At 42.5% G+C, this 25,715-nt stretch overlaps 1 protein-coding gene across 1 annotated transcript in view; it reads left to right on the forward strand.

The window, feature by feature from the left end:
• The window catches only part of man1a1 (mannosidase, alpha, class 1A, member 1), a 168,598-nt gene that overhangs the window by 73,437 nt on the left and 69,446 nt on the right, over positions 1-25,715 (forward strand). Inside the window, exon 4 of the mRNA XM_014205126.3 lies at positions 8,622-8,702. Within this exon, the coding sequence (XP_014060601.1) occupies positions 8,622-8,702 (81 nt within the window). The remainder of the gene's footprint in view (positions 1-8,621; positions 8,703-25,715) is intronic.

Here is a 25,715-nt window from a genome sequence, read left to right on the forward strand (position 1 = left end):
GGGAAAGCACACTTTGCAATAATCTGAGTACTGCGCTCAGAAAAATACACTAGGCAATACAGATACCCGCCATTTTGGAGTCATCTAAAATCATAAATAGCATTAGAAATATTCACTTACCTTTGATGATCTTCATCAGAAGGCACTTCCAGGAATCCCAGGTCCACAATAAATGTTGTTTTGTTAGATAAAGTCCATAATTTATGTCCAAATAACCCCTTGTTGTTTCCGCGTTCAGTAAGCTACTCCAAGTGTAGGAAGCCCGGCCAAAATGACACGACAAAAAGTCAAAAAAAGTTATATTTACGTTCGTTCAAACATGTCAAACGCTGTATAGCATCAATCTTTAGGGCCTTTTTAACTTAGAACTTCAATAATATTCCAACCGGACGATTCCAGTGTCTTGAAAAACGTTTTGGAAGACCCCTCAAACAACGTTCTAAAGACTGTTGACATCTAGTGGAAGCCTTAGGAAGTGCAAAATGAACCCTAAGTCACTGTGTGTTTGATAGGCAATGACTTGAAAGGACTACAAGCACCAGACTTCTCACTTGCTGGTTAGATTTTTCTCAGGTTTTTGCCTGCCATATGAGTTCTGTTATACTCAGACACCATTCAAACAGTTTTAGAAACTTCAGAGTGTTTTCCTACCAAATCTACTAATAATATGCATATTCTAGTTCCTGGGCCCGAGTAGTAGGCCGTTTAATTTGGGTACGTTTTTCATCCGGCCCGTGAAAATACTGCCCCCTACCCTAGAGAAGTTAACACTAGAAGAGCCAAGTGAGAGCATTTTGACTAAATATGAATAAAACATTGAAATATCTGTTCCATGTTTAAAGTCATGTCCCCCCCTGTCCTTGACTTTTCTTAAATATGTCTATTTAACACACGTATGTTCGATTTTCAAATCCTCCTGAGAGAGAGAGAGAGAGAGAGAGAGAGAGAGAGAGAGAGAGAGAGAGAGAGAGAGAGAGAGAGAGAGAGACCTATTCTGTTACCAATACCTTCATTAACACAACCAAAATATTATTTTTCTGATAGCATATGAAATGTATTCATTAGAATGTTGGATTTGGTCCCTCAAGGCCTTTCTAGTGTTAGACAGAACAGTTACACTTCTCACCTGGAAGGAACCACCGCGTCTGTCTGTGGAAGTGGACTGAATGAAGTCATCTTAATTCCACTGTTCGGGGTAGGGAAAGGAGCACTTAACTCTTGTATTTTTTTCTAATCAGTCAATATGGACCTGACTCATCAGTTTGAAGGTAATGTGCTTTAGGAGTGAGGACTTTGTGTGTCTGTCAGATAGAACACATTGCCTTCCTCAAGCCTTTCACTCTCACTGATAAAAGGATATTCATTAAGACTGTTTTTCCCTTCAGACTATGCATAGGAAACAAATTACTCCCAAACACTGAGACGGAAGAGATGTATAAAACAGTTTGAAAAGGTTTTGTCTCAGACATTGCCACACGATATACAAAACCTTTGCAATCTAACGTGATGTGTATATCTCAGGAAATTGTGATATTGGCAATGGTGCTCTATAATGCCCAAATACACAGTGGAATAACCCTACAAACCAATCCCCCCAGTCTATTGGACTGCAATAATTAGTATTTGCATTGTGGTCCACACCTGCACCACTCTCAAATGCTTTGAACCACTCTGTTTTTTTGCATCTATTCTTAGCTCAGCATGTTTTCTCCCCATTGGTCATGCCTCAATAATTTGTGATTTCTCTGCAAGTTTTTCTTTTCTTTCTTAAATGTTGTTTTCAAGTCCCGGTTCCTTTTACAGCTTTAAAAGGAATGTCCCACTTGAGAGAATGTCAAACTGCAGTTTGTGCAATTTTTGTATGTGAACTACTGAACCATTACTTAGCCCTGTAATGCAGTTTCTATGATCAATTGAATGCCAGAGGTGAGGAAGGTTATAGCTAAAAGAAATGTGATGGCTCATCAAGTGAAAATGAAGTTGTCTAACCTTTCCTCGTTTCACCGTTGTTAACCCTAGTTGCTGTGTGAAATGAACTACCATGGATTAAGGAAGGGGTGGTGATGGAGCTGAAGAATTTAGCTGAGGTAGTTGGAGTGGAAACGGTGAAAAAAAACACCTTCAGTCTTTTTACTTTGATGTTTCCTCTGCCTTCTTAGACCCTGCCCATGTTATGGAACCAGATTCATTATTTATTCCCCTGGGAGAACCAACTCGTTAAGAAGCACTAAATTCTTGTCCACCCTCATTTTTTTTTCCAAATGCGGGAGAGAGCGAAAAAAAACCATTAGTGATCAGAAGCATTCATGAAGAGTATTAACAAACTTTTAATTGAAAGGCATTGACTTCGCTGCCCTCGAGCAATTCCAACAATAAAGGAGCTCACAAAAGCCCTGGTGGATTGGGCATTAATATTCACTTTGTCTCCTGAATACAGAATATCTATTTCAAAGATAAATACAACCCCCTCTTCCATCTCCTTCTCTTCCAACATTGTCTTAACATGGATGGAGCGGTCTGTGGTTTTCCATTTGGCCCCAACCTCTGTCATGTTCCTCCATTCCACCTCACTGTCATAATAGTGAGGGGCCACGACTGGAATACTGAGAGACAGGAGCATACCACTGCATTTCCTGATGCCTCTGTTCAATACAAATCCACTGGAACAGGGGAGACGTCTCAAAGTCTGTTTTAATGTTTAGCTTTCAAGGCAAGGCAGTGGGGATACCGGAATTACGCTTGTCTTAAATATCTAGCCAATTGATTAACCCAGACTATTTGCATTGTCCCCCCATCTCCTGCCTGCCTGTGTCTACCTGAGCATGACAGGTAGACAGACAGGGTCAGAACAAAAACAGGTCTGGTCAAAGCAAGCATACCAACCAGCGTGGACTGTAATGGCCAGGGACGATTACTCTTTTGTTTTCCCCTCAGTTCTGCTAGGAAGAGGTGTAGAGCGAGAGAAAGCGAGCAAGCGCCCATCTTTATTTGCCTCTGCCTTGTCCCGGCTGCAATCTTTCATCTGGTGAGCTGTGTGTTGCGGGCTGCTGTGAAAGGCAAGGCCAGTACATGAACAAAGGCAATGGCTGTATGTATTATGGAAGGGCCCCGGCTCCACTGTCAGCCCTCAGGCAGGAGCTGTGTAATGGACTGCACAGCCTTGCTGGACATCAGCCTGCAAGATAACCTTTCAGAGGCTGGAATAAAGAGACATTTTCTAGCCAGAGGTTTGAGGGAGCCCCCCCCCCCCCCGCCTTTTTGTACAAACACACACACCTACACACACTAAAGCACATCATCAGAGGATGAATTTCTAAGGGTCCTCTGACAGCTGATCCACAGACGTGGCAGCATGTTATTGTGTAGCAGTGTAGGCCAGGCTTAGAAAGAGCATTCGTGCATCATCTCCAGGAGTCAGTTGTCACTGCTGCTCTTTGTGTCTACACAAGGGCTTCCTTGATGATTTTACTGTCAGGGAGTATTATTGTTGTTGTCATTCACTAACATTGCTCTCAACGTTGTGATGTGATGGAGCTCAGCTAACTGTAGCCTCCGCTCTAGAACCTCTACACAACATTCTGCAATTCCATTTTTCCATCTGACTTCTCAATCCCATCTCAGTCATTTCCCCTGTAGTCTGATTATTCTGTTGAATTGGAGCGCATTCATTCAACATGTACAGGGAGTATAATTTAAGATGAGTTGGTCTATGAAATCATGCGATTCAGGTTGAAGATGTCCCTTGATTTGACCTGACTAGAGGTTTCAGTAGGTCAGGAGGCTGAGGGCTGTGGTTCGGTCTGACACCATGAGCCCTCAGATGGGCCTTGCCTTTTATTTTAGCGTCCTATTAATAGCAACGCACATGCCCTGCCCACCTGAGGATCTGTCCTTTTCGGCCATTGAGGGGCGCAAAAGCCACTTAAATCTCGCTGGATTGATTGCTTTCATTTTACTCCTACGACTCTTGCTTTTTGCCTGTCTTTTATTTCCCCTGCTAACGTTACGACCGCGGAAATGTTTGTAATGACCTGTCAAACACCCCGGTAATGGCTGAAATGGTCTCAATGGAATACATTGTCTTGCTGTTATTTAATCAGGGGAACCCATCGAGACATGGGTCTCATTTACAATGGTGCCCTGAGGACAACAATACAACAAATTGATCTCATTAAAGTCATTCAACATTAAAGTCCTAAACTGCCATAGAGGCACCAGTTAGTCAAGATGTAGAGAGTTTTGTAGACTATTCCAAAAATGGGGGGCACTAAAATTGAAGGCAGATTTACCTAGATCGGTACATACTAGTGGAACTTCGAAAGTTAACCATTTCTGTGAACGGGTTTGGTGTCATATTTTTTTTATTTTAACAGTGAAGTGAGGTAGTTCGGAAGCTTGTGTAGTAAAGCTTTGTAAACAAAAAGGGAGTAATGAAGTCTACGCGACTTTAATCAGGATCAGCCAACATTTTGGTACAGGATGCAGTGACACATATTAAAACTCTCACATGTGATAAAGCAAAGGGCACTATGGTAGACTGCATCAAAAGGTTTAGGAGTGGTGACTGCTGAATTCCCATAAATGGTGTCACCAAAGTCACGAACTGGCAGGAAAGTTGACTATACAATCTGCCTCCTGCTGTTTAGGGAAAGACATGATCTAGTTCTATAAAATAAGCCTCCTTTAAATCTCAGCTTTCACATTTTTGTCAATCCAAAAGCCAAGATATTTATAGGCGGAAACCTGCTCGATGAAAGAACTATCCAATGCAAAAATGTGTATAACCATCTGAAATACTTCTACAAGAATTATAAAACGGCATCATTTAGTTTTTCCCCCATTTAAGTACCAATTTTTTTAATAATCATGGACTTTCTGCAAGGCAACAAAATCAGATTGCAGCTCCAATATAGCCTGGTCAGTCGTATGGGCAATGGCGTACATGGGTGTCATCAGCATACGGGGGGCCAGTACAAAAAAAAAAAATAAAATTATGAAATGAAAATGAAATGTATGCATTCACTACTGTAAGTCGCTCTGGATAAGAGCGTCTGCTAAATGACTAAAATGTAAAATGTAAGCATACAGCTGAATGTTACAGGTTTATGCAGATAGACCAATATTCTTTATATAAAGAGGAAAGGGCCCAAAGTCAGCCCAATGTGGAAGACCTTTAGTAATATCGAGGTGACTTGACACCATCAGAAAGCACACATTGTTTCCTGTCTGACAGATGGCTCCTAAACCAGTTGCAAGATGCCTGGTCAAGACTCATTTCTGACAACCTTTGAATGACTAGGGAGTGGTTGAGGGAGACTAGTCAGGATCAAGGGAAAGATGAATGGAACAAAGTACAGAAAGAACCTTGATGAAAACCTGCTCCAGAGCAAGGTTCACCTTTCAACAGAACAACGACTCTCAGCACATAGCCAAGACAACGCAGGAGTGGCTTCGGGGACAAGTCTCTGAATGTCCTTGAGTGGCCCAAACAGAGCCCGGACTTGAACCCGATCGAACATCTCTGGAGAGACCTGGAATTAGCTGTGCAGCGATGCTCCCCATCCAACCTGACAGAGCTTGAGGGGATCTGCAGAGAAGAGCTATCCAAATACAGTTGTGCCAAGCTTGTAGAGTCACACCAAGAAGACTTGAGACTGTAATCGCTGCCAAAGGTGCTTCAACAAAGTACTGAGTAAAGGGTCTGAATACTTATGTAAATGTGATATTTCAGTTTTTTTATTTGTTTATAAATTTGCAAAAATTCTACACCTGTAGTCTTCCCTGTGGCTCAGTTGGTAGAGCATGGTGTTTACAACGCCAGCATGGTGTGTGGAACGCCAGGGTTGTGGGTTCAATTCCCACGGGGGGCCAGTACAAAAAAGAAAAAATGCATGAAATGAAATGTATGCATTCACTACTGTAAGTCGCTCTGGATAAGAGCGTCTGCTAAATGACTAAAATGTAAAATGTAATGTAAATGTTTTTGCTTTGCCATTATGGGGTATTGTGTGTAGATTGATGAGGAAAATAAACAATTTTATCAATTTTAGAATAAGGCTGTAACGTAACAACATGTGGAAAAAGTCAAGGGCTCTGAATACTTTCCGAATGCACTGTATGTACGGCAGGACCAAATCGGAGAGATGGGTAGGAGAAAGTCCATGTAATGCTTTGCAGATTAGCAATAAAACCTTGAAATCAGCAGAGAGGCTAGCACTGGAGAAATATAATACAATTGGGTTTGTTTTTAGTCAAGATTCTAGCGGCCGTATTTAGCATTTTTAAAATGTCTTTGTCGAGAAGGAACCTGCAAGTGAGTAATTCGTTGGACGATGTATACAATGTGTATCCCGTACTTACAACTAATACAACTTGAAAGACTTTGCATTTTTACTAAAACAGCAGCAGGAGGACTTCATACATTAGGGAATTCAGCAATGACTCACCCCACGATACCGTGTGAGAGACTGTGTTTCATGTAAATATTAATGTAAATTCAAATTGTGCAACCTGTAACATCTGGCCTGAATACATTGAGGCTGTCGTCAGTTTAAGTTATTTCGGCGCTCTAGATTTGACCCCTTTTACAGAATTTGCACCATTTAATGTCTGCAATACGTAATCACATTTTTTTGTACCTCATTAGTATCCACAAAACGTATTTGCTCTAATGCCACTTTATTTTCTAACCCTGGCAGTAAGTGCAATTGAACACTGAGTGCAGTGCAGAAGACGCTCAATGAAATCCTCTTGACGCTTTGGCCTCAATGAAGTTCTTGACTGAAGGACAGAACAGCCCTCTGATGTCTTGATGTGGGTGAGAGACAGGGCCTCATGATAATGGCTGTCCTCATAACAGAAGTAATCCTCTCTGAGAGGAAAGCACCTACGCTACAGTACCTACCTAGTAGCTACAGCAGTGTCCTCAGGATACCTCAGAAGAGTTCAACCCCTCCTCAACAGTTAATAAGGTGTGCCAAATCCTTCTGTCCACAGTCAGGCAAAAAACAGTACATTTCCATGAATACAAAATGCCTTCCCCATTTGAACAACTGCCATCTGTCATAATTTGAAGTCATTAACACACCATTGATAATGCTAGCAGAAATATTACAAATTTGGATTTCACAGTCTGCAGGTTTGCAGGACTAAATACATTTATTTTAATTAGAAGTTAGTCAGACGGCCGGCGTTAAACGATCTTGTTTGCCTGCCTGCCGCGCATTCTCTACTATTAAATAATAGAACTGTATCTCTCCGCACCAGATTAGTTTACTCATGTAGAAATTGTTAGTCAAATACAAAGTGTCATAGTACAGAGAAGCCTTCGTATTGAGAACATCTATGAAAAAAGACATAAACAAATGTTTATTCCCTCATCTGCCGTTTTGTCCCAAACAAATAGTCTACAAGAAACAAAAGCCAAAGTTTAACATTTCCCTCTCAAATATAAAATAATTGCTTATATCTGGAAATGAGGACAACAACAAAAAGTTTTAGCTACTGATATTTACTTGTTATTTGGTATAATTACTGAAACCATAATGAGGTTATTTATAGCCCACCACCACCATTACCAGGAACAAGTGTTTCTCATTCAGTTAAATCCCATGTAACAATGGACAATGCCCCCCTCCCCCATGCACAGTTTTTAAAATGTGGTCCACTCAAAGTACAGGCAATAACAAACTTTTCCTCTCACTAAAACCTCAAGGAATATGCACATAGTAATATTAGATTAACATAAATATTTTAAGACCACTCTACATGATCTACCATTTTGATCTATCATATAAAGCAAAGGGCTCGAGGTTAGGATGAGGTTATCAAAACCATTTATCAGTACTAAAAGTACTGTAGGCCTCTAGGACTTTATTCTGGATGAATGGGCTCCACATGCTTCTTTTCAGAGTAATGAAAATCTACATGAGGAATGGATATGGGTAATAAGTCTGGCTATAATAATGGAGAAAACAAAGCCTGGGGCCCTTCGGAGGGAAATGGGCTGAGTGCAGATCTGTGTTTTGGCCTGATGGGATTGTCAGGAAGGCATCTCATCACTTCTTATTGGTTCATGTTTGTCGGTTGCGACTCATGCTTCCCAGCTTGACCTTACGACGAAATGACACTTAAATTGCAGGGTGGCTATTTTCTCAATTATAGATACCTTCTTCCAGAGTTGGTTAGCCTCGGTGCTGTGCGAGCTCCGTGGAAGTCCGTTCTCTGACAGCCCCTCTCTCTGTTTTCTGTCTTTACCATGGGAATACATTAGTGGATCACACATTAGTGGATCACACATCTCAATAGAAATGGTCAAATGTTTTGTGGTATTAAGTGGTCTACTCAGATGTCTTCTCTGAGGTATGGAGGCGTGGCCTAAGGGTTTTGATACCTCGGTGTGTCTTCAGGTGTTGCCCACAGCGTTGTCTGCCTGTCGGTCTTTACGTTCGGTGTGTGATGTGAGGATATTCCTGCCAGCTGCTGCATGGTGACTCAGCAGGTTGAATACTCCTAATCATGAATCCTTTTCTCTCTCTCTCTCTCTCTCTCTCTGCTCCCATCCGTCTCTCGCTCTCCCTCTCTTATCTCTCTCTCACTGTATTTGTTTGTTCTCTCTGCAGAATGCTGAGGTCTCAGTCTTTGAAGTGAACATCCGGTTTGTCGGAGGACTGCTCTCCGCCTATTACCTCTCCGGCAAAGAGGTATGTACCTAACTGTGAAAATGCTGATGCTGCTGCCCAGAACTCTGAACGCTACAACTGGACAAGGTCTGATGCATGTGATGAGGAGAAGAGGACCTAGTTCATTCCATTTGACCCCAGTTTGATAGAGACCATGTTAGCTGAGGTAATTACATGGAGGTAGCCGCCAATAGTTGAACAACCATTTCCCCTCAGTTTAGAGTGATGCGAGGCGTTAAAAAATCTTATTGCAGCCATGTTGGAACAGCGTTGTTCCAAAGTTGCTGAACGTTGAACTGTGAAAGAGGTGAGCGCTTTACTGCCCGCCAATCTCTTGAGTGCAGGGCAGTCCTTCAGGGAGATGTAGAGCTATGAAAATATATCAGGGGTTTAGCTAATCTCTTCTGAGAGGAAGGCTCCTTCTGCCTGCCAACTCTGGGATTTGTGTGGGACTGCAGTTCTCTCACATTGTCAGGAAACTATCTCTTTGGGACCAAACCCGTTTTCCCATTCAACTGTTGAGTACTATCAGCCCTCTAAAAACCTCTGCCTGCATGAAGAGAAATAATTACCTGCTCTGACTGACTTGAAGATAAGATAGTCATAGATAACACCAAATGGGCCCAATAAAACCTGTTTTAAAAGCCAACCTGTTTTTCGCAAAGTGCGTGTAATGACTCCTCCAGTTGAATTTTAGCAGGCAGGAGGACTTTTCCGACCAGAAGATCTATGCTTTTTATCTCCCCATTTCAGTAGGGTTTCAGGGAACTACTGAACCTTGGTTCCAAGCTAAGTGGCTCTCATAAACAGAAGGACAGTAGCAATACCAGAGTGGGAGGAATCCATTTAGAAGTTCGATGAGCTTCTTAAAATTTCTAAAGGGAATCTGAAAGAAACGGAAGCAAAAGGAGAAGTTGATCTTTGTTTCCTCTCAGCGTCACACCAATTACTGTGAACGCTCAGCCTTATTATCAAGTAAGTCGAGGATTACAGAGGCTGGAAACTCAGTTGGCGTTCTGAACGGAAATTATTTTGGCCTCTTACACATTTTCACATGCAAGAGGTTTTTAATGAAATGGAGAGCGTACTTCCCCGCACATGTCGCAGGACTACGTTTAGATTATGAAGCCATGCATCATTCTGAAGGATTCTATTTATCAAACATTGCCAATTATTTCAGAGCAATTATCTCATTTAATATAATTTTCCTCCAATTAAGGTAAAACGGTAGGAAAGAGGTCCTCTTGAGTGTTTATGCAATTTGAATTATTGGAGAGTGAGGTTGACAGTAATGCTTTACCTTTTAACACGAGGCTTCTCGAAGTTCTTTCTGCTGACACACCCCAGAAGCAGCCAGGGTTTTGAGTGTTATTTTCCTACAGGAAGTGTCAGAAGTTGTGCATGCCTTTGTCGTGCTTACCATCATTTTGTTCTGACACGCGGGGAGAGACACTGGGGGAATTTTTCATCACCGTATAGCATGCACTGTAAAAAATAAAATAAGCTGGCATATTGGATTGCTATGGAAATTCCCTGTATTAATGAATACAAAACAACATGGAAAGACTTGCACACAAAAGCTGGAAAGGCATTGCATTGCATTGCATGCTGTGTGTGAAAATCTCATTGTAATTTTTGCTCCCATTCATATTAATGGTATTTCTGGACTGTAAAATGTAGATGAGATGAGGTTGAGGAGAGGCAAGTCACACCGTTAAGCAGCAGTGACAGGGACAGGGGAGAGGGGTTCACAGAAGCAACTACAATGGTATCCGCCGGATTTGCAGGTTTATTATTTTATGGTTTGGAGAGTGACTATGTAATCCTTTTATTTTGTTCCCAGTGTATTTATTATGTTAAAATCCTCTCTGTAAGAGGCACTATATCCCGAGGCAGATATCCACAGGACTAAAAGGGCTAACAGTAGGTAGATGTACCAGGCAGTTCATGGTATTTTATTTGCAGATGAATGAACGCCAGGGAAATTGCCAGTACTCTAGTGACGCATCATGCGGTAAGGCTACAGGTTGTACAGGTTTGTGGTTGAAAGCAACACCTTTTTTGTGGTTCTTGTATTGGGAAGCTTGACCCATGCCGTTTTTCATCATAACCACACGTGATAAGTGTGGCATAATGCTGTTTTGTAGTGCTCCGCAGCTTAGCCTGGACATTGCTTAGTCTACAGGGATTTACACAGGGAATAGGGTGTTTGAATTACCTCACTGTATAAATCAATTCCCATTATCTCCAAAACACTGTAGAAAATAATATCCTTGAGTGCAGCACTGGGAAATGTTGTCATTGACAAACATAACAAGTGTACCATGTGTGTTGTAGTGAACTCCCCTTCATTCTCCCTTGTTGTATTTCAATATCTGTACTAGAGGAGGACCGATTTAGGATTTTTCAACGCCGATTTTATTTTTTACATTTATTTATTTGTAATAATGACAATTACAACAATACTGAATTAACAAATTTTAACTTAATATAATACATCAATAAAATCAATTTAGCCTCAAATAAATAATGAAACATGTTCAATTTGGTTTAAATAATGCAAAAACAAAGTGTTGGAGAAGAAAGAAAAAGTGCAATATGTGCCATGTAAGAAAGCTAACGTTTAAGTTCCTTGCTCAGAACATGAGAACATATGAAAGCTGGTGGTTCCTTTTAACGTGAGTCTTCAATATTCCCAGATAAGAAGTTTTAGGTTGTAGTTATTATAGGACTATTTCTCTCTATAGAATTTGTATTTCATATATCTTTGACTATTGGATGTTCTTATAGGCACTTTAGTATTGCCAGTGTAACAGTATAGCTTCCGTCCCTCTTCTCGCTCCTACCTGGGCTCGAACCAGGAACACATCGACAACAGCCACCCTCAGTGACGTTTGAAATGCTATTAGCGCGCACCCACTAACTAGCTAGCCATTTCACATGGGTTACACCAGCCTAATCTCAGGAGTTGATAAGCTTGAAGTCATAAACAGCGCAATGCTTGAAGCATTGCGAAGAGCTGCTGGCAAAACGCACGACAGTGCTGTTTGAATGAATGCTTACGAGCCGGGTGGCATCCATAAGTCTAAATATTCCTGTTACATTGCACAACCTTCAATGTTATGTCATAATTACGTAGCATTCTGGCAAATTAGTGCAACGAGCCAGGCGGCCCAAACTGTTGCATATACCCTGACTCTGCGTGCAATGAACGCAAAAGAAGTGACACAATTTCACCTGGTTAATATTGCCTGCTAACCTGGATTTCTTTTAGCTAAATATGCAGGTTTAAAAATATATACTTCTGTGTATTAATTTTAAGAAAGGCATTGATGTTTATGGTTAGGTACATTTGTGCAACAATTTTTTTTTTTTCTCGCAAATGCGCTTTTGTTTAATCATCCCCCGTTTGGCGAAGTCGGCTGTCTTTGTTAGGAAGAAATAGTCTTCACAGTTCGCACCGAGCCAGGCGGCCCAAACTGCTGCATATAGCCAGAGTTGCAAGAGAAGTGACACATTTTCCCTAGTTAAAAGAAATTCATGTTTCGCAGGCAATATTAACTAAATATGCAGGTTTAAAAATATATACTTGTGTATTGATTTTAAGAAAGGCATTGATGTTTATGGTTAGGTACACGTTGGAGCAACGTGTACCTAAGCGATTATATGCAACGCAGGACAGGCTAGATAAACTAGTAATATCATCAACCATGTGTAGTTAACTAGTGATTATGATTGATTGTTTTTTTATAAGATAAGTTTAATGCTAGCTAGCAACTTACCTTGGCTTCTTAGTGCATTCGCGTAACAGGCAGGCTCCTCGTGGAGTGCAATGTAAAGCAGGTGGTTAGAGCGTGGGACTAGTTAACCGTAAGGTTGCAAGATTGAATCCCCGAGCTGACAAGGTAAAAATCTGTCGTTCTGCTCCTGAACAAGGCAGTTAACCCACCGTTCCTAGGCCGTCATTGAAAATAAGAATGTGTTCTTAACTGACTTGCCTAGTTAAATAAAGGTGTAAAAGAAAAAACGGTGCCAAATCGGTGTCCAAAAATACCGATTTCCGATTGTTATGAAAACTTGAAATCGGCCCTAGTTAATCGGCCATTCCGATTAATCGGTCGACCTCTAATCTGTACAGTGAGGCGGTGTCACTCCCAGCAGATTGGATCTGTTTTCTCCTCTCTAAAACTGAGCGCACTTTGCTCTGTTCACTCTTTCATCCTCTAAGAGAGGCGGACCCATTTGATGTGAGCCTTCAGAACCTGAGTCCAGGGAGCTCCTCCCAAGTCCTGCAGGAGAAGGTAAAGGGAGTCTGTTATGTATACCCGACCCAATTTAAGCTGCCTGGAGCAAGACAATGGAGGCTGAGGCACATGCATGAGGCCCGGTAGTGGGTGGGAGGGGAGATGGGGCCTGGGAGGCAGGCTCTGAGATCTCTCCCTGGCCCCTGTGCCAGGCTATAAGATCTCTCCCCGGCCCCTGTGCCTTTCGCTTGGCTGGATCTCAAAGCAGGCTGGACCCTTTGACATTTTGTATGTGTAAAACTACACAGATGCACGGCAGGACAGCCCCAGCCCTGCATACTGATCAGGCCTGTCCTTGTTTGTTAGCCAGCCCTGAGACGCCCGATAGGAGGAGCCGAACAGACACTTGATCATCATCATGGTGAAGGAGCCATAAAGAGCCTCTCCTCCTGATTCGCTCATTGTTCTTCTGAGTGGGAGTGGCCTTCGTCTGCATCGCAGACAGCTTAATGTACTGCCATATCAATTATACCAGGTCCTTCTGAAATGAGCTATTGATGCAGTGGAATTGTTAACCATTCATAAGTTGTGCTGAAGTGAAGGCCACCTAGCCCCAGGTCACCTCTGATTTAGACCTTGGTTGTTTTTCCTACTATGAGTAATGGATGGGATTAATACAGGGCTGATTTAGGCACAGTGTTATTTATGGCTGGCCAGTTTTCCATCTCTGACGTGTTGCTGAGCGGGACATGCCGACCTGTCAGAGCAAAGCACTTAACGTCTCAATGGATCAGATATTGAGCGGGAGCCATAAGTAATTTTACATAACCGACCGACGGGAATCAGGAATGAATGGGCTGGATGGACCCCAGAGGTTTTAATATCCACTCAGAGATTAAGGACAGCACAAACACTCATCCACACTCTTACCTGATTACTGTGACAATCTTACACTGGGGAGCTTTTGGTTATCTTGGATCATATGTAAATCAGATTTTTTTTTTTTCAAGGAGAAGGTTCTTGGGGTAAAATTGCTCCCTCACTAGTGGACCAGTGTACCTTACATGTACCTCCCATGCTCCATGGGTATTCAGACTGTAAGGGTTAAAGTGAGCACTGAGTACCCCACAATGTGAATGTTTTACAATGTCAGTGGAAGGAATATCGCGTACAACTAAATCATTCAGAGATCCGGGGAACTAAGTTAAATACCTCTTTGTGAAACCCGCCTAAAACATTTTGCCAGTCATTTCATGGCAGGGGGTGCATTAGGCTGTGCTATGTCTGAGGCATTAGACAAATATTGTATGCAGATGTATTGTAGAGCTAGCAGTGCTATTTAAACAGTGTGATTCTCAGTGTGCTGCTGTTGAAATAGGCCCAGTGTCTGTCTGTCTGCCGGTCACAGATGATCAGGGCTGGGTCTGTAGGGAGTCTGGCAGGGCTTTGCTGGAGCACAGACAGCCCTGGCTGTGGAGCCTCTCCCAGATACATGGAAGCTGCCTGTTGGATATCTCCCTCTCCGTTCTAGATGCAATTTAGCCTGGATCTCATATGCTGCCTAAGATTAAGAAACAGGGAACCAACCTGCCTGTTTGTGTACAGGAGCTAGCTACTCTCCTTAGCCAACGATTTAGCTACTAAGCCTGGCCACTGCAGTCTTTTTATCTGTTCTCTGTTCAGTCACATTGTGTGACTAGCAGTGGTCCTTTTGTAACTCTCTGTAATGAGTCATTTCCGACAGTACTCTGCAAGTGGTGTACCCAGAGCCCAACCACTGCCAGAGAGGAACCCAAGGCCATAAGCTCTGCAGGCGCTGGCTGATGGTGTAGGGAAAAGTGTGTGCGCTTTCACATCAAACAAGGTTTGAACAATGTCACCGTAGGTGTCTCGTCCTTTTCTTATGTTTTGTTATATAGCTTGACAGAGCTTAGGCTACAGTCCAACTGAAGATATCAGCCTCAGGTTTTGGTTTCTACATGTTGCTATGGAGATGATCAACAAAATGGGTGGACAAGATACTTCAAAGAGTGTGTTCCATTGTCAAAGGGATGAGCACACAGACACTGCATCTGTAAGTCACTCACTCATCCACTGAGCTTTGAGTTTTAGCATCTGCCCAGAATAGTTTTCCCACCGCGTGGATTTTACTTTTAAATGAGAAGGAAAATAAAATCCATTGGTTGTCTGTTTGTCTCCTGGTTTTGTGTGAGGGAGAATTAGTCCAGTGGAACAAAGCTTCCCAGCAGCTGAGACCCAAGGTCAGCATTGGAGTGGACCTTCTCCCTCTGTCTGAACACAAGGTTTTAGGTGTGCCACGGGTGATGAAGCCCACTCCTATTTTTCTCCTTCTCCAACGGGCTGTAGGCAAAACGCCAGTGTGGCCACCAAGCAGGAAGCGCTAGCTACCATATAGAGCTGGCATGGAACCACACCAGCCCCGCAGCCGCTCTCAGCCTGTTTGCTCTGTCATCAAGCAGCAAACCCTGTTTATGGTTGTGAGGGTTGTTTGGGAAACATGGTTTACTGCTGGCCATCTATTAAAGCAGAGTCTCAGACAAGGAAACATACATTTTCCCTGCACCTGCCACGTCCTGTATCCTCTCTTGTCAGTCAAGCCGAAAACACTGTCATCCATTCCAATTTTGTTATACAACCGTGATGGGATCAAAACACAGTGTTGCCAACTTTTTGAGCACAGTCAGGGAAAGTAGATTAGTAGGCAAAGGTCATCTCCGGCAAGGAAGGACAAAGTCATGAGGGACTGTTGTTGAATCAAGAATTTCAGTTCAGGCAATATTTTCATCTGTATGTTGTTTCTTTCCCCAGTGAAATGCTAATGCAGTCTTCATGCAATCTCCGTCTCTCAGAGACAGACATTTTGTGCACCTTCATTTTTTTTCTACATCTGTCGAGATACGAAGTCCCCCCCCCCCCATGACAAGCGAACAGGTCAATGAATCATTTCAAACTGCGATTCTCCAGTGACTCACTATCACCAGACCCCAGCCCCATTCGCTCCCGTTGTTTTCTCAGACGACATTCCTCTATTTGCATGTAAATCACAACTCATTAGCAAGCGGTGGGCTGAAGGCTCGTTACCACTGTTTATTGCTGTTTTGGCTGGTATGATTAAAAAGTACATCTGACTTGTTTATGGCTGGCGGATGGGGCGCGACAGGGGGGATATTAATCATAGCCAAGGGTCCACAGCCATTTGTTTCTGTCACAAGACATCGGCTCTTACAGAAACCACTCTGTTTGCTCTCATTAAGCCACAACATGTAGGAGAGAGAGGGCGTCGTCTACCTTGTTAATGATGGCTGGGCCAGTGTTTTAGAGTGCCATCTTGGATGGGATATGTTTCACCTTTTACAGTTGGTGACTAAGTCTCGAGATGGAAATAAAGTTGTAGCCTGGAAGGGTAAGTGCTGTCACTCAGCCTGTTAGTCTTCCCTCTGGCTTTGGTCACTTGACTCAGAGAAGTGAGACTGGACCCTTTTTGTTTTCCTGTGATTTCCTCTTGGTTGTTTTCTTACCCGGTGCTTATCTTCTAGTGGTCTAGATTTTCTCTCTGATCTATATGGCTTTTTTCAGTGTAAAACACACTGAAGAATATTCTTCGGCGATAAAATGGAATGAGAAATTGAATTTTCGCTCTTTAATCCAAAGATAGGCAAACTTCTGATAGCCTATATAGGAAACATGTTGTGTGAAGCTTAATATCCTTTAAATAAGCAAATGAAGGTGATATGAACAGCAGCATACAGTTATGTTCTTTGCAGTAATGGAAATTGCTTGTTTGATACGTACTGTATCTACCCCTATGAACATAAGTCAAACTTATATTTGCCATATGTTACTATGCATCTCAATGAACGTACATCCCCAGCTGGGGTGCCTGGAGGTTCCTTGCAATCTGTGAGAACGGCGCTCAAGGTGGCACCAATTAATATCTTCATTGGAACCACATGAAGTTACTCTGTGTTTCCACTGGGAAGGTTTTCACTGTGAAGCATCACACAACAGAACAACTGCCATATGGCATCATTTAGAACCCACCACACTACAAAAAGTGTGTTTTTATGTTTTGTAGGCAAGCTAATTGTTCTGTGCTTGCCTGACAACTTCTGTAGTGCTGCGTCCCGTTTGTGTGGTAGTCTCACACCTGGTAGATCTCAACAGACTCTCAGGGATCATAGGATGCTGCATTGGAGTGGGAGTTGAGAGTGCAGAAATGCAAAGCACTAAATCAAAGCAATTAAACGGTTACCATGTCACACTCTTAGAATTAGGAATTGTAATTGAATAGGATCTCTATGGTCACACTTGTGTACCATTGAAAGTCATAACCATTGTGCCATATGTTCCTGTCCGTTGGAGTGTGAGCACGCCTGGGGGTTAAATGAATTCATGACTCCTGCTCACATTTTTACTCTATGCTTAATACGGCGTAACATCCTATGGGCTTTGATGACCCAGCAAGAAATGGCTGCATCATTATCGTGTGAATAGGACAGTTTTGCTCTTGGTGTGTTAAGTAATTTGGCCTTGCTGCCTGCTGGACTGGCATTTCCTGGCCCTGAGGTCTGGCCTTTTCTCTCCTCTACTCTCTGCCTCCTACCCTGCCCTGGCTCCCTCTTCTCTCCCTAGAAGATGTGCTGCCTGTCTGGTGCCTGCCTGGTGCCTGCCTGCGTTGCCTGTCAGGGAGATTGGAGCAGCGAAGCCTAGAACCACACACTCGGGGATCGCAGAATTCATCTTTCCACTAGAAAGTCTTCTATACAAGCCTCATTAGACAAGATCCTCAGAGTTTACAGTAGAGGTCAACCAGTCAAATGAGAGGCTGGCATTGTGTGAACTCCACAAATTGCTTGGTTTTCATAGTTTCCTCACTCACAAAAAGACCTGCAGTAGGCTGCAATGCTGTACCTGCCATCTCCTGTATGGGAGGAATGTGTGGATGATGAGATGAATTCAGCAGTCTCTAGTTTGACTGGAAATGTGTGGGGTATAATGCCTGTAGAATGTGGAGAAGGAATGCTGTATGGTTTGGCATCTTGTGTTGCCTACTGCTTTTGTGTACCTCTGTTAGACGGCTGCTCTGTCTCTCTCTGGGTCCTGCGGTTCAGCGCCCACTCCCTACACCTACGTGTCCTCTCAAACAAATGTCTCTCCACAAACACACACACACACACAGGGAGTGCATGACTGTTTTCCTTCTGACATTCAGGAGGTGAGCAATCTCAATGTCGGCCTCAGTGTGCAGTTAGCACCCAAACATTCCATCCCTGCCTACGCGTCCTCAGGTGTCGCAAATGGTACAATGACATCCCTTGTGTTTTACACATTTTGTTACGTATTCTGTTGTGACATCCTTCAGAGCCGTAAACGGTCCCAGACCCCTGAGACTTTCCTGTGTCTGGCTGTGTGTTATGAAATATGCCATCACGAGAACCGATGAGATTCTAAGACAGAGGAGAAAGGGTCTTGCTGGAAGCCAATCACTCTCTCTCTCTCTCTCTCTCTCTCTCTCTCTCTCTCTCTCTCTCATGTTCTCTACAGACACCCTTCTATCCTGGCACGTACCTTGAACCCCCCCCCCCCCCCCCCCTCCCTTTAAGTACTGTCAGTTCTGTCTTGTCTAGACAGGGCGCAGAGCCCAGGAGAACAGCAGAGCAGTGAGGCTGTGTCTGAACTGAGAAGTGATGGACTTAACCAGTAACCTTGTCCGGGACAGGGGATGTAGGAGCTCTGAGTTTCAACCAGAAACTTGATTGCAGGTCCATATGTTAACTCTGCCAGTCAGCTGTGGCAGTCTCTAATGAGGTGATTTAGAGCATCGTGGCTTCCTCCTGGAGAAAGTCGCAACAGGGAGGCTCAGAAAGTGTCAGAGCCTTTAATCGAATCCATAGACTAGTCAAATGTATTCTCTGTGTTAGAAGTGAGAGGGAACCCAATGGAGTTGAGTTTGTTTCATCCTCTCGACATGACTGCAATGCTAATGAAGCCATCTGCCTTTATAGACCCGGCCGTTTCGCAAGCCCAATTCACCGCAAATCCCATAAACACTCCAAATCCGATGTGCTGTGTTCAAACCAGGGCTTGGAACCAACATTTATTTTCCAATAATTTTGTTTAAACAGAATGACAATTTCATACCACCGTTTCCTGACCAGCAAAATATAGTTCTTAACCTGTTCCAAACCCCCAAAAAGTACTGGTTTATATTGTTCCTTTTTTAACCTGTGAAATCCTCAAGTTTTCTTTTCTTGCTTCAGCTCATTAAGACTTAGGCCAGGCAAGCTAGTTGTTTACATGCGTGACGGACAGACAAGTGTAGCCTATGGCGAAAGATACGACTGACATTTTGTGGGTGGGGAGAGGGCGAGAGAGGGTTGAAGAGGAGGAGGAGGCTTGACTTGAAGCACTGGACATCTTGTGATGACATGCATTTTCTGAATTAGGTCCACATAATTATAACTAGGAGGAGTGGCTTCTGTGGAGGAACTGTGGTCCTTTCCTTCGGTCAAATGACTAGTGGCCTCGTGGGTGGAATGTTATTTAATGTTTTTAACGTAATTAATAAATGTTATTTACAAAAAAACTGCTAACGCTGTATTTGACATGGTACAGGTGTCTTCTTTTTGTTAAGCCCATAACCATGTGTGTGATGTGTATACTTTTGTTTCAAAGTAGATTTGTTTAAGACTACCAAGAATCAGTCTGTGTGGTCCTGATTTATCCCACTGCAGTAAAAGTTTAAATGTCCTTTGAGCTATCTAGTTAACCTTAACAAGCTTGTGTGTGTGAAGAGCGGCACCAGAATTAAAAACGCGTCATAGCGTTGTCTAGTTAATAAATACAACGCGAAATGTGATAACTAAGCCTATAGTATCCTCAACCCACATTCAAAAAGTTAATCCATTCTTCTCTAGCTAATTAAAAATATATCTTCTGAATCACGCTTGTAACGTCAGTACAGCAGCCTATGGTAACGTCAGTACAGCAGCCTATGGTAGCGTCAGTACAGCAGCCTATGGTAGCGTCAATACAGCAGCCTATGGTAGCGTCAGTACAGCAGCCTATGGTAGCGTCAGTACAGCAGCCTATGGTAGCGTCAGTACAGCAGCCTATGGTAGCGTCAGTACAGCAGCCTATGGTAACGTCAGTACAGCAGCCTATAGTTCGCAAGGGGGAGGGGCATTGAGCTTAAACACACACATATTTTGGCAAAGATTTTCAGCTTGCAGGCAGACACAAAGTGAGGGCTTTGTATAAGCGCTTTGTTGCATTTTTTTGTGGAACTAGAAGAAAATAATATTATTAACTATGCTTTTAAAATTAAGGTTCTGTTCCGGACCAGTATGGATCACTTTCGTTCCCGGTTCCGTTCTGTTCCCTGAACCGGTTTCAACCCCTGGTTCAAACACACGGCGCTAAGTCGCCTTAGTGTGCATTTAATCCCAGATAACTGCAGACAGTATAAGTTCTCTGCTCAGATCGTAAGCAGATCTATTTGCTTATCAAGCGCTTGACCTTGTGAAGGCAATTGTCATACTGAGAGTTCCTCGATAATAGCTTAGTTACAGGAAGATATCTCTATAATTGAAGACCCTATTCCACATGTTCAGGCCATCAAATGATCGGACGAATGAATAGGATAGCCCATGTTAAAAATGGCCTCCTCGGAGCCGTCGTTGAAGGTTAAGTGACAACGAAGAGGTTCGACGTTGAGCACATGGGGCAGATGGGCAGATCGTGGATAATGTTCGATGAGACTAGCTTGCTAGCTACCGCCTGGGAGATATTACTCCAGTACATCACAGCCTCTTGTTACAAGTCAGTGAGGGGATTAAAAAAAAACCTGTCAGGACGGACCTTAGCACGTGATAATGGCTTTCCAGTGAAGTCGAGCAGGTAATGATAAACATGGTTGTGACTAGGGGAAGGCAGCTTGACTCCCACCTCGAATATGGATCCCACCACCACAACCGCCGTCGCCTCTTCTGGGCTGATTAGGCTCTCTGCCTGTGTGCCTGAGTGGTGCCAACTGAAACCTCCTTCTGTGGGGATGGAACAGGTGCTTATGAAGTGTTCATTACTCCATACTACCAAGTAATTAGACTAAGAATCTATTTGCAGCGGAGAGAGATGGCTCCGCTTTACTGGGTATCGGATTATTAAATGAGCTGTTAGTCAGGAGACGTCATCTGTTATTAAAACCAATGATATGCCAACGTTCACCGAGGAGAACTTATAATGGCTGTAATCATTATTGTGGGGTAACACTTTCTTGTGATTTAACGCATTATGAATTCATTTAGAGCTCCCTCTTGTCACCGTCTGACGCATGGGAAGATATGATAAGTATTCATAACAGCTCATGGCTCCTTTAACAGCCTTTAGTACTGTATTAACACTAGAACCACCTGGCCTTTCAGACCATCAGTACCCACTAGAGAATGTTGCCAGGCGTCCCCATTATCATATCACCAGATGAATATCAACCCACAAACATAAGCACCAATGCTTGATAAACACAAAGTCTTAGAAAAAGCATAGGCCTATATCCTATTTTTGTTTCCCTTAGTATAAAAAAAAAGTATGTAATCCATTTGATCAACTTTATTTGTAGATTTGATTAGTAATAGAGTTGTACAATTGAATAAAGTCCAGCTTATTTTGATAAAGTAGAAACAAAAAATATAATGATAATATAACCAGCCAGGTGCACAGGTAAAATTGTTTTCCGTATTCCTAAACAAAAGCACCGCTGCATGAACAATTATAATTGATGAATTGCATAAAGAAATATTAGTGGAAATATATTCATGACAGGTATATAAAGCAGTCATTTGTTGATTGTATAGAACACTGTATTGTGACCTGATACGCGTGCTTTTACACATGAATCAATCTGGTAATTTCTTTATGCTTCGGTTCCACAGTCAGCACACAGCTGTGTCCAAACTTTTGACTGGTACTGTACATACATACATACATACACTACACTACACTACACTACACTACACTACAGATCAAACGGTTAGGGTCACTTAGAAATGTCCTTGTTTTTTAAATAAACGTGTATTTTCTGAGATCATCAAACTGATCAGAAATACAGTGTAGACATTGTTAATGTTGTAAATGACTATTGTGGCTGGAAACGGCAAAAAAAATTTTTTTAATGGAATATCTACATAGGCGTACAGAGGCCCATTATCAGCAACCATCACTCCTGTGTTTCAATGGCACATTGTTAGCTAATCCAAGTTTATCATTTTTAAAGGCTAATTGATCATTAGAAAACCCTTTTGTAATTGTGTTAGCACATCTGAAAACTGTTGTACTGATTAAAGAAGCAATAAAACTGGCCTTCTTTAGACTAGTTGAGTATCTGGAGCATCAGCATTTGTGGGTTCGATTACAGGCTCAAAATGGCCAGAAACAAAGATCTTTCTTCTGAAACTCGTCAGTCTATTCTTGTTCTGAGAAATGAAGGCTATTCCATGCGAGAAATTGCCAAGAAACTGAAGATCTCGTACAACGCTGTGTACTACTCTCTTCACGCAAACTAGCTCTAACCAGAATAGAAAGAGGAGTGGGAGGCCTCTGTGCACAACTGAGCAAGAGGACAAGTACATTAGAGTGTCTAGTTTGAGAAACAGATGCCTCACAAGTCCTCAACTGGCAGCTTCATTAAATAGTACCCGCAAAACACCAGTCTCAACGTCAACAGTGAAGAGGCGACTCCGGGATGCTGGCCTTCTAGGCAGAGTTCCTCTGTCCAGTGTCTGTGTTCTTTTGCCCATCTTAATCTTTTATTTTTATTGGCCAGTTTGAGATATTGCTTTTTCTTTGCAACTCTGCCTAGAAAGCCAGCATCTCGGAGTCGCCTCTTCACTGTTGACGTTGAGACTGGTGTTTTGCGGGTACTATTTAATGAAGCTGCCAGTTGTTGACTTGTGAGGCATCTGTTAGATTTGTTTAACACTTTGTTGTTTACTACATGATTCCATATGTGTTATTTCATAGTTTTGATGTCTTCACTATTATTCTACAATGTAAAAAATAAATTAAAACCCTGGAATGAGTTGGTGTGTCTGAACTTTTGACCGGTAGTGTATATATTTGTAATAGCTATATATAAAGCAAATTGAGGTGAGATCATTGGAATTATTAAAATGAGTGCCAACGCTGATGAATATGCATAACACAAACTCATCATTAGACTATTGTTGTTCTGAATTAAATCAACCTCTTCACCCTCATCATTCTGTTAGGCCTAGTTTAAATTAGATTGTAAAGTAACTTGCACAATTATCGCCCATTCCATCCATTAGAGTCAAGGATATGTTTTTTATTATTCTGAAGGCCTACTGTAACATGGATTATGTTTTCATTTCCCTTAGATTAAATGTGATTAGTAATATTTAAAGTAAATGAAACAGTCCCATAACAGCTTCTTTTTACAAAGTAAAACGTAAAAGAGAATGGTATTAACCTACAAGGCTGATTTGCTGCTGATAAATAGGCGCAACACAAATTCATCATTACACTATTGTCTTTCTGAATTAAATCAACCTCTTTATCATTCAGTTGAATTTATATTGAAGATGTCAAGCAAAGAGGCACTGAGTTTGAAGGTAGGCCTTGAAGTACATCCACAGGTACACCTCCAATTGACTCAAATTATGTCAATTAGCCTATCAGAAGCTTCCAAGCTGCTTAAAGGCACTGTCAACTTAGTGTATGTAAACTTCTGACCCACTGGAATTGTGATACAGTGAAATAATCTGTCTGTAAACAATTGTTGGAAAAATGACTTGTGTCATGCACAAAGTAGGTGTCCTAACCGACTTACCAAAACTATAGTTTGTTAACAAGAAATTTGTGGAGTGGTTGAAAAATTAGTTTTAATGACTCCAACCTAAGTGTATGTAAACGTCCGACTTCAACTGTACATACATACGTGCATACATTAATAATGCATTATGTTCAGGTGGTTGGTAAAAATAAAGCATAGCCGATGGTTCTCATTCCAAGTGGTATTATTAAATACCTCTAAGAGGTCTCTACCTGGGCGATCATCCATCAAGCCCATTGACCTCTGTAGAAAAGTAATGCGTCCCCATCCTGATGGCAAAATGTACATAATCACACTATATTTGACTAATGAGACATTTTGGGACATGGCCCAACCACTACAAGCCATACAAATGACCCAGTTACCGTATGTGTGTCTGCTGCCCTGGACCCCTTGTATTCTAGAGAGTAATATGTTTTTCTACAAGTCTGCCACCACCGGTGCTGTATTCTGTCGGGAGAGAATTGGTTTTGCCTGGCTCGCTTCATTGTGCTGTGACACACTGTATTGTTATGGTGCTCCAGCAGTGCTAACGGTAATGCTAGGCAACAGGGTCAGGTCCTGGAGCCAGGGAGGAGATGATTGAAGACAGAAACTCATTTCAGGCTGTCGCCTCGCGCCTCGATGGGGTTCAGGACACCCTGGCTCCACTTCACATATCACAGGCACCAGCATCACTTTCCACTGAGACTATTCGTTTGGGAAAGTGGATTAAGACAGATATATTCAAGTTTAGAAGTTTAGCTGTATGTTTAGTAATGTGCTTTATTGGTAGAGAAAAAAAGAGAGGGATACAACTTTAGTTTTCTTGCTTCCCCCTGCAAACCCAATTTTCTCCCTTAACAAAATGGTATTTACTTCCCATGGTGGAAGAAGCCTCTCCAAAGGGTTATGGCCTAGCTATAACATGTTAACCGGTGACATCATTTCTCCTCGCCACTGTATGACTATGAAGTGGAGTTAAAGGAGCATAGGGGTGTGATGATAAGTGTGTGGCCTGACGTGCTGAGCGGGGTGTGTGATTGGATATCTGTGTTGTCAAACGTGGCCAGCCACAGATTCACATCGCTCTCAGCTGGCGTTGTTTTATCTGGACAGCAGGGCAGCCGTTTGAAATTCACACAGGAGATCCCGGGTCGCTATGCGTTTCCCCCCTCGAGCATTCGTCGGCATTTGGCTTTTTGAAGATTGTCTGCCCACACTTCACGCCACGGTTTTACGAATGGAATTGAAGTGTTTGTTTTCTCTTTAAGTGAAGTGATTGGCTAGGGCTCATTTCCATAGCAACTTGTTCAGCTTTAGAGGTAAGTACACACTAGACCACCCGTTCTAAACGCGGTGTGGGAGGGTAAGTGCAGACCTTGTGAAAATATATTAGGTATGTTAATGTGTCTTGTGCAATTCCTGAGCATATCAAAGGGATTTCTCACTATTAGAACAATGTTATTGATGTTGCGTCCAGAAATCAACCATCCTCTTCAGAGGGACCTTTTTGTATTAGAGGGAATGTCTAGCCTTTCTAATGTGGCGCTGGCTGGTGGGAGATTTGTATTGACTCAGACTGACTCAGTCGTTTCCACCCTCACAGAGCTCTCTCTCTAAATGTAGTCCCCAGATACAGCAACCTTGATTCTATCGCATCCAGCTCAGGGATTTAGAGCCGAGTTCAGTCTAGCGAAGGATCCTTCCATTTTTAAACGACACAGCCATGCAGGAAAGAGAATCTCTGTGAGTGACTCGTCCACACTCTGTCTATGAGAAACTACACTCACTGTTCCCCCACAACAGCATCCTTTGACACAGTCTGCAAGGCCCACGACAGTATATGAAGTGTGAACTGTTCAGCCTCCTCTGGGCCATCCCTGTCCACTGGCTCTGAACAAACTGTTCTTATTGGATTACTATGGAAGAGCGGTGACA

The sequence above is a fragment of the Salmo salar genome, chromosome 06 (genome assembly GCF_965601325.2).
Source record: "Salmo salar chromosome 06, fSalSal1, whole genome shotgun sequence".
NCBI classification, from domain to species: domain Eukaryota; kingdom Metazoa; phylum Chordata; class Actinopteri; order Salmoniformes; family Salmonidae; genus Salmo; species Salmo salar.